The following is a 10,017-nucleotide window of genomic DNA, read 5'->3' on the forward strand; positions in this document are numbered from 1 at the left end:
TATGGGTGAGTCGGGGTCGAACCTGCTTGCGTTCGAATCACCGGCGTAGCAGTCGGCCTACACCCAACCCAGGTGTTCATCCTCCCCTTGGGGCTGGTTGATAAATGGGTGCCTGGCTTAAGTATGGTTGTATGTGTGTGCGTACATACATAGGAATAAAGATATGGTACATAAACACGTGTTAAGAAACGGGGCAGCACGAGTGTAAAACTTTCTCCCCGTAACATACAAATAGTAATCACAGAGTAATCACAAATAGTAATCACACATAATTTCGCTGATAAGCACACATAAGCGACTCACGTTAGTACCTGAACGTATGTAATTACTTATTTATACTGTATGAGGAGGGAGTTTTGCAGTAGTGGGGCCCCATCTCTTGAATATCCTCCTCTATCATACATCCTCTTGATTCTATATATGCTGTCTGCATTAATCAGTTATATATGTTAACATGAGGAAAAAGTAATTAGATAGAATACATAGTAATTAACATCTGTTAATTTTCAAAGATCTAAGTGTTATGGGCGAGAAATGATTAGCATGTGTTTCCCAGCTTGGTATGCATGAAGGAGGGGAGGTTCCCCCACCCCAACAAGTGTGATGCGTACGTGGAGTGTGTGAAAAGGGGTGTGGGAGGAAGCTTGACCCCCCGTGACCTCAACTGCCCAGGCTGGCCATACGATCCTCGCTCGGCAAGATGCGTCACCAATCAGCAGGTTAGCCTACTATTATCATACTAATCTACCTTTTAATTATGATATAATTTTCCACCGTGAATTATTTCTACTCTATCTTTTTCTTGACCCTCCAGATGTCCATCAAGCTACCTAAGAGATCCATTTAACTACCATTGTACTGCACACTGTAACTTTATCCGTCAGACAAAGCGTACCTTTAATCAAAGAAGGTACGATAACCTCTACTCGTCATCCACTGGTAGGTCTCTCTGGTCTTTAGCTAAGGGCATCTCACACAACTTCTGTCGGTCTACCTTTTCTTCACTTTTCCGTTCTGACGGCACTACAGCTGTCTCTCCCGTAGACAAAGCAACTCTTTTTTGGCGATTCTCCTCTCACTCCATCTTGGATGACATTTATTTAACCCCATGATGCTCCTCTTACTAATCCTATGCCTCTTCCCGTAATCTCTTGTCGGACTGTCCAAAAAGCTCTTCTCTCTCTGGAAACAAGCAAGGATTATGTTCCTAATGGCATCCACTGCCGTCTATTGATTGTGCCTCTGAACTTGTACCTTTGCTTGCTCGTCTGTTCCGTTTCTGTTTAAAAACCAAAACTTTTCCTTCTCCTTGGAAGCAAGCATTGATACATCCCATCCCTAAGAAGGATGACCGTTCTGACCCCACTAACTGTCGTCCTATTGCTTTGACATCTACCATCTCCAAAGTCTTAAAATCTCTCCTAGATTCCCATATCCTTAGACACCTTGAGACTCAGTCTTCTCTCTGATCACCAGTATGGTGGCTTCCGTAAGGCGAGATCCACTGGTGATATTTTTTCCTCTTACTAATATCTGGTCATCATCCTTAAAAGATTTTGGTGAGTTATGTGTAGTTGCCCTTGACGTAATCAAAGCTTGTGACAGGGTGTTTCATTGGGTTCTCATCTCTAAGCTCTGGCCGATCTATCTCTGTGGCTGATGGTGGATCAACCTTGCCCACTCTCTCCATCAACTGCTGTGTCCCTCTAGGTTCTGTCCTGTCCTCTATTCTTTTTCTCCTATTTTTTCTAACGATTTCCTCTCTTCCACAAATCATCCAATGCATTGATACACTGACGACTCAACACTTCAATTCTCCTCCTTCTTCTCTCGCACGATCTGCATCTCGTCTTGACGCAGCTTTCTTAATGAATTCAGATTTGGACAGGATATCTTAATGGGGTAGACGAATTCTAGTTAAGGTTCATGCTTCCAAGACCCAGTGTCTACCCATCTGTCTATCGTAAACTCCTCACAACTCTCGTCTCTACTTTGACGTTGTGTGATTCCACCTCTTGCCTCAGTGAACAGATTTGGTATTACTGTAACATCCACTCTTTCTTAGAAACCACACATTACAAGAATAGTTAAGTCTGCCTCTATGAAGTTGGTTGTCCTGCTTAGATGTCGAAACCTCTTTTCTTCTGAACAGTTTCTGTTTAAACGAAGGATCGATTTGTCCTTGTGTGGAGTACTGCTCTCACATTTGGGTTGGTTCTAGCTCTGCATCCTTACTTGACAGAGTTGATTAAAAGATGGTCCGACTCATAAACTATCCCAGGCTAACTCCAAAACTTAACCCTCTTACCCTGCGTCGCAATATTGATTCACTTTCCCTCTTCTATAGGAATTACTGTGGTTTTTGCTCCCAAGAGCTGGCTGCTTGTGTGTCTCCCTTACTAGCTAGACCGCGCAATACTCAGCAAGCTGCTGCGTCACACGATCACTGTGTGGCCGTTGGCAACTCATGGGGCCATTTTGATTATTTCTTTCCCTACATGTCGAGGCTTTTGAACTCTCTACCTTCTCATGTCTTTCTCAGCAACTATGATCTGGCACATTCTAAAAGACAAGTTTTTCTATTCTTCCAAAATTCATAAATACTTTTCCTTATCTCTTCTTTTTTCGTTTCATAATTTTCTCTATATTTCAATTAAGGCCCGGCCTTGATGTGGACTTTTGTCCATGACTGGGGCCTTTAACATCAGAAAAACGCTTGTAGTTATCTAAGTATAACACTGAAATTTCAATTTTTGTCATTGTTAGCCGATAACTTATCGCCCCGATTACTTATCTTTATATTTCTTATGGATGTATAACAAATTGTTTCTGTTTATCTAGACTGGCGATTATATTAATCATTTACAGTAAAGGGTCTCAAAGACAAGCTTTAATCTAAGATGTTATACATATGCATATTTGTAGATGGTAATATCCTATATACCTTATCAAAGCTTAATCTACAGGTAATAATTCCCAAGGGCTAAGCATTAGGTAATAATACCAATGAGATAAAGTTTTAGGTAGTAATAACCGGTGGACAAGCTTTAGGTAGTAATTCTCGGAGGGCCAAGTTTTAGATAATAATAACCAAGGACCAAGCTTAAGGTGATAATATCTAGGGGCCAAGCTTCAGTCAGTAGTAATCGGAGGCCAAAGTGTTGATAGTAATATCCGGGGTCCAAGCATTAGATAGTTATACCCGGGGTGGGGGGGGGGGGGGGCAAGCTCTAGGTAGTAATAACCGGAGGCCAATCTTTCGGCTGTAACTCCTGGAGCCAAGCTTTAATTATTTATAACCAGGGGCCAAACTATAATTAGCAATACCCGGAGGCCAAGCTTTACGTACTAAAAACCGGGTCCAAGCTTTAGATAGTAATACCCGGGGGCAAAGCCATAGATAGCATTATCCAGGGCTAAGCTTTAGGTAGTAATACCCGGAGGCCAAGTTTTAGGTAGTAATAATAGGGAGTCAAACTTTAAGTAGCAATATACCCTGGGACCAGGTTTAGGTAGTAATGATTGTGAGCCAAGCTTTTGGTAGTAATAATTAGGGACTAAGCTGTAGGTAGTAATACCTAAGGCCAAGCCGTAGGTAGCAACAACTGCAGGTCAAGCTGTATGTAGCGACGACTGCGGGCCAAACAGTAGGTATCTATTGAAGATGAGGGTCTAGTGAAGATGAAGGTGTAGTGAAGACGGTCTTTGACTTAATCCACTACGGTTTTGTGAAGATAAACATGAAATAAAGATGAAGCTGTAGCGAAGATGACCTTTAACCTGAACTTTATGAGTGTAGTGAAGATAAGGGACATTAGAGATGTAAAGGATCAAATCAATGGTCTATGGTGTTGGAGATGTAGGAAACTGGGAGTCCTGTTCAGTAGCCGGTAATTCTTCTTTTCAGAACAGTTTCTCCGACAATACGAGATTGATTAAGCCTTGGTATGGAGTACTACTTTCAGATCTAGGTAGGTTCCAGATCTACATTCATGATGGACATAGTCGAGTCTGGAACAGTCAGAATGACCAACTCTCCCAGTCTAACCTCAACACTTGACTTTTAAAAACTAGCAAATTGTTTGCCTCCGTCATTAGGTAGACTTCATATCACTCGTCAAGCCACTACATCACATGACTACTGTGTGACTGTGAGCAACTCAAGGATTAACCGTTGTGATGTGTTTCTTTCCCTGTACCGCCAAGACTGGAACTCTGCTTTCACCTCTTTCCTAACAGCTGCGACCTAACCTTGATGTATGTGCCATCATCTGCGTGGCCTGGCAGATCGCCTTGATCGCCCATCCCTTGTCACGAAACAACGTTAATGAGTTTCTCTATTGTAGGCTCCCTGGTGTGATGCCGGTGACCATGGCACTAACAGCATTTCTGTCGGAGGAAGAGAGATGAGTCACTCTGCTAGTGTCGCCTATCCTGTACGCTCTCCTAAGCACGACCAGTTGTGTATGGGTGAAGTAGGGTTCGCCTGCGCCTCCTGCGTAGAGTCTGTGGTGTGTGCAGGGAGCGAAGCCTTCCTCCAAGCCTGCCCGGCGTCCACACGCTGCGTCCAACACGAGAACTTCCCAGGTGGTGTTTGTTACCCTTACACCAGCCACAACCCTTGTGTCTGCCATTCCGCTGGGGTTATCCTACCGGATCTACACGACCCCACCGCCTTCCTCCTCTGTCAAGACACAGATGGAGATCCTCAGGTCATCTACTGCTCAGACAACCATGAGTTTGACGCGGACACCCTGACGTGTTTGGCTCTGCCAACCTTTCCCCGTTGTGCAGCCGATGGCGTGTTCCCGGTTGTGGCCGACTGCCGTTGGTACTACAGGTGTGTATCGAGCGCGTCCGGCGGGTGGCAGAGACAGCATGGCATGTGTCCCCTCCAGAGCCAGGTGTACAGTCAGGAGTTGGGAAGGTGTAACGAGCCCGACACCCTACCTATCAAGGACCCGTGCAGCAAGAAGCAGAAGGCGACCAGTCGCTACACTTGCACACTTTGGCAGCTGCTCCTGGTCATTCTCTTTCCACAGTACCTGGCCTCCATCTGCTCTCCCTGAACTATCAACACCTGCCAAACCCGACTGCTGCTCCCCCTGCCCCAACCACACCTGCCAAACACATCTGGTCTTCCTTTGAACCAGTCACACGTGCCAAGCAAATTTGCTCCCCTTAAGCCAGCAACACCTGCCAAACACAAATGCTCCCCCTGAATCAGCCACACCTGCAAACACATCTGCTCTCCCTTTAGTCAGCAACACCTGCCAAACGCATTTGCTTCCCCTAAGGCAGCCACACCTGGAAACACATCTGCTCATCCTGAAGCAGCCACACCTGCCAAATATATCTGTACCCCCTGAGTCAGCCACACTTGCCTAATTCATCTAATCCCCCTGAGCCAGCCACATCTGAATCGGTCATACCAGCATAACACATCTGCTTCTCTTGATCCAGCCATACCTGCATAACGACTAGTCCCCCTTAGCTAACCATACCACTCTCTTCACCCCAGCTTTCTCTCTTCTTTTCTGAAAACCTCTACAAATCTTCACCTTTGCTTCCACAAGATAATGATTAGACATCTCTCCAGCTGCACCTCTCAACACATTAACATCCAATGTCTAACACACCTGGACTCTTGACCCAGCCACACTCGCCTAACACATCCGCTCCCTTTGAGCCAAACACAGCTGCCTAACACTTTATATATGTACGATTACAAATTCTTGGTTGTAAGTCCATAAAAGTTTTTCTTCTTATATTTTCTAGATTGCAGGGGAAGTGTGACACACACACACACACACACACACACACACACACGCTCAAACATACCTGGCTTAGGCTGGGGTGTATGTCCGTGCATACATATACAAAAGTAAACACATGATACTTATATACACTGTTAAGAGACGGGACAACACCAGTGTAAAAGTGTCTGCCAGTAAAAGGCGGCACACATCTAGTAACCACAGTCAGTGATGACGACAGATGATGTGCTTGTTGGATTACTGCAGCAGGATACACCAGGAGATGTTCCTGCACCTGAATGTTACTGGTCTTTTTCCAGACATGATTGTATATGTCTTGATCGAACCAAGAAATGTTACATGTCTTGCTCCAGCCATGGATGTTACATATCTTACGCCAGACATGAATGTTACATGTCTTACTGCAGCTATAGATGTTATATGTCTTACTTCAGACATGAACGTTACATACCTTACTCCAGCCATATATGTTCTATGTCTTACTCCACCCATATATGCTATATGTCTTACTCCAGCCATATATGTTCTATGTCTTACTCCAGCCATATATGTTATATGTCTTACTCCAGCCATATATGTTCTATGTCTTACTCCATCCATATATGCTATATGTCTTACTCCACCCATATATGCTATATGTCTTACTCCAGCCATATATGTTCTATGTCTTACTCCAGCCATATATGCTATATGTCTTACTCCAGCCATATATGTTATATGTCTTACTCCAGCCATATATGCTATATGTCTTACTCCAGCCATATATGTTCTATGTCTTACTCCAGCCATATATGCTATATGTCTTACTCCAGCCATATATGTTATATGTCTTACTCCAGCCATATATGCTGCATGTCTAACTCCAGCCATAAATGTTATATGTCTTACTCCAGCCATAAATGTTATATGTCTTATTCCAGCCATAAATGTTATATGTCTTACTCAAGCCATAAATGTTATATGTCTTACTCCAGCCTTGAATGTTATATGTCTCACTCAAGCCATAAATGTTATATGTTCTACTCCAGCCATAAATGTCATATGTCTTACTCCAGCCATAAATGTTATGTGTTTTACTCAAGCCATAAATGTAATATGTCTTACTTAAGCCATAAATGTAATATGTCTGACTTAAGCCATAAATGTAATATGTCTTACTCCAGCCATAAATGTTATATGTTCTACTCCAGCCATAAATGTCATATGTCTTACTCCAGCCATGGATGTTACATATCTTACTCCAGCCATGAATGCTACACGTCTTATTCCAGCCATGAACGTATTACATGTCTTATTCTAGCCATTTGTTAATGTTTTAGTGTTGTCATATTAGCTGGAGCCATGGGTGATGCAAGTCATCACAATAGTAAAGAATGTCATCACTTCCAATAATAAACGTAAACCAACTCTGGTTGGGTCTTGACCTGGCCTGGTGGCTGGGTCTTGACCTAGCCTGGTGGCTGGGTCTTGACCTAGCCTGGTGGCTGGGTCTTGACCTGGCCTGGTGGCTGGGTCTTGACCTAGCCTGGTGGCTGGGTCTTGACCTAGCCTGGTGGCTGGGTCTTGACCTAGCCTGGTGGCTGGGTCTTGACCTGGCCTGGTGGCTGGTCTTGACCTGGCCCGGTGGCTGGGTCTTGACCTGGCCTGATGGCTGGGTCTTGACCAGGCCTGGTGGCTGGGTCTTTATATTCCCAAGTTTCTTTTAGTTTATGTCTTGACCTGGCCTGGATGTTCTCTCCCCAGAGTGTACTTATTTCCACACAAGTAGCTTCATATACTTCTTGATACTCATATACTGCATGAATATGTACTAAATGTACACAACCACACACACACACACACACACACACACACACACACACACACACACACACACACACACACACACATATACATACAATGCATCAACACATACATACATACATACTTACATACATACATACATACATACATACAGACAGACAGAGAGACATACACTCGTATAAAATAGAGAACGTCGTCAAGTGGGTGGACAGATCTATCAATGTTAGAAGGGAAAACATATGTATGATCAGTGCTGAGGGACAATGGACTAGAGTTTACAAAGAAAGTCAGGGAACCCAAACCACATGCTAAAGACGCTCTTGAGATGGAGCTTGACAAATACATCCTCACAGCTGGCAAGGACAGCCTCACAGCTGGCAAGGACAGCCTCACAGCTGGCAAGTGTAGCCTCACAACTGGCAAGGATACCCTCACAGTTGACAAGTGTAGCTTCACAACTGTTAAGGACAACCTCTCAGCTGGCATTCCTTGTGATAATCAGGAGGACAACCAGCAGCCATGATAACTACCAGCAGTCAGGAGGAAAGCCAGTAGCCGGGATGGATCTCCGTACTGGTGATCTGAAAGAAGGTAATGGGAGTCTAATCGTTTGAGAAAGTGGAAGGTTAGGAGAGTTTCAAAGACTTTGAAGGGAGCAGAAGAGAGAGCAATGGGGCGATAGATGGAGGGGTTACAACGGTCTCCTTTCTTAGGGATGGGCTGCATCAAGGCGTGCTTCCAAGACGAAGAAAAAGTTTGTTTTTAGACATAGGCGAAATAGGCGAGCTAGCTCAGAGACATAATCTCATAGAACCCAAAGAGATATGCCGTGTGAGCCATACACCTTGCCCACTTTGAGCTGAGAGAGTACCTGGAAGACCCTGTATTGTAAGGACATTGGATGGAGGATCAGAAGCAAAATCATCCTAAGCTGAGTTATAAGAAAATGAGGTATCTAAAATGAGGCTTCGTCGGTTGGAGGGTTAGTGATTGATGATCAGGTCGCAAGTGAGGTCGCAAGTTTGGTGAAGATGTTTGATGTTTCTGGTTAACGACTAAAACAGTTTCTTAGTACAAGTCAAGTTACCATACTTTTTTTTTTTTTTGAAGGTGTGCCTGAATTTACGAAGAACAGCCTCACAGTGATTACGAGAAAGAATGAAAGTGTAATGGATTTCAAGGGAAGGGAAGAGTATCATGGCACGGCACGTACGGTCTCTCGTGTAACATTTATCACAGTTGAAGGAATCAAACAGTTATTGACGGGGAAAAAGATTTAGAAGATGGGATGTAGGAGTCTGTTCCAGCCTAGACAACTTCTGCTGTGCGTTAATCACAACACATGGAATCGCGACCAGGAAAAGAAACAGACAACAATGTCGTGGACAGTTAGATGTTAAGCTTGATGACAATAATGTTAGGAGACTCAAGGTCAATAAGGCGAGAAAAGGTATTTTAGTGGTACGTTGGACACAAACTTCACCATATGAGAGCAAACGAAGTTGGATATCTGAAAGTGTATAGAAGTAACCTACGACACCTGGGTTTCAAAATGACGAACGATCAGTGGACGAAGTAAATAGTTGGTGTGCTACTGAAAGAAGGTTAGAGTTAATAGTGTGAATGTTGCAAAAATGAATATAGACAGAATCGGGTTTCCAAGTTGCGGCTCGGGATACGGGGTGGAACCCAGTCGCATAATGACGGTCAAATGGCCCCATAGATTTCAGGATTAAATGTTTGGAAAACAAATTAGGAAAATAGAACAAAGATATGTGAGTTGTGTGTTAAGCGTTGTGTACGATAAAATGAGGATTAGGGATTGGAGTTGAATACTACAACCCGCATGCAGATGAGGACAGCAGTTTGTACTTCACGAAGTTCCTGTATTGAGGATCTGATTGGCACTTTATCATCTGTCCTGTGTCAGTCCCAGAATACACCACACTGAGACCTGTCATGTGTCCAGGTTCCACCAGACACTTCAGGAAGACCTCTCATGTGTCCAGATACCACCAAACACTTTACTAAGACCTGCCATGCGTCCAGACTCCACCAGACACTTAAGTAAGAGCTACCATGTTTCCAGACACCACAAAACACTTCACTAAGACCTGCCATGTGTCCAGTCTCCACCAGACACTTCACAAAGATCTTCTAACTCTCTAGCCATGAATTACTCTATAAGAAATCGCAAGTCATGATCCATGGTACTATTCAATGAAATTCGAAAATACATGGTAAACAATAAGTATTTTCTTGTACTTGTGTAATATAAGATCGTTCGGCTAAGACAAGTAGAAAGTGGAAGATGTAATCCTGAATATTTTGTGAAAGTTATTTTGACAATCAGCTGCACATACACTCGTGCCGCGCTGTTACTGCATCACACTCCACAATAGCCACTGGACCTTATATCTTAGCCTAAGCAGAAACA

General features: G+C 43.7%; 1 protein-coding gene across 1 annotated transcript; it reads left to right on the forward strand.

Annotated features, from left to right (window-relative positions):
• The first annotated feature begins 562 nt into the window (after positions 1 to 562).
• LOC139755475 (uncharacterized) lies at positions 563 to 7,100 on the forward strand. Its single transcript, XM_071673814.1, has 2 exons — positions 563 to 719; positions 4,347 to 7,100. The coding sequence occupies exons 1-2, from the start codon at positions 567 to 569 to the stop codon at positions 5,067 to 5,069; spliced, it is 876 nt and encodes a 291-aa protein (XP_071529915.1). The 5' UTR covers positions 563 to 566; the 3' UTR covers positions 5,070 to 7,100.
• The last annotated feature ends 2,917 nt before the right edge of the window (positions 7,101 to 10,017 follow it).

The sequence above is a fragment of the Panulirus ornatus genome, chromosome 19 (assembly GCF_036320965.1).
Source record: "Panulirus ornatus isolate Po-2019 chromosome 19, ASM3632096v1, whole genome shotgun sequence".
Lineage (NCBI taxonomy): Eukaryota > Metazoa > Arthropoda > Malacostraca > Decapoda > Palinuridae > Panulirus > Panulirus ornatus.

What these genes read in the sequence shown, in the direction of transcription:
- LOC139755475 (XM_071673814.1), top strand. Translation starts at nt 567, where the DNA reads ATGAAGGAGGGGAGGTTCCCCCACCCCAACAAGTGTGATGCGTACGTG. An exon ending in GATGCGTCACCAATCAGCAG is followed by an intron (nt 720 to 4,346) that starts GTTAGCCTACTA and finishes TCTCTATTGTAG; the next exon opens with GCTCCCTGGTGTGATGCCGG.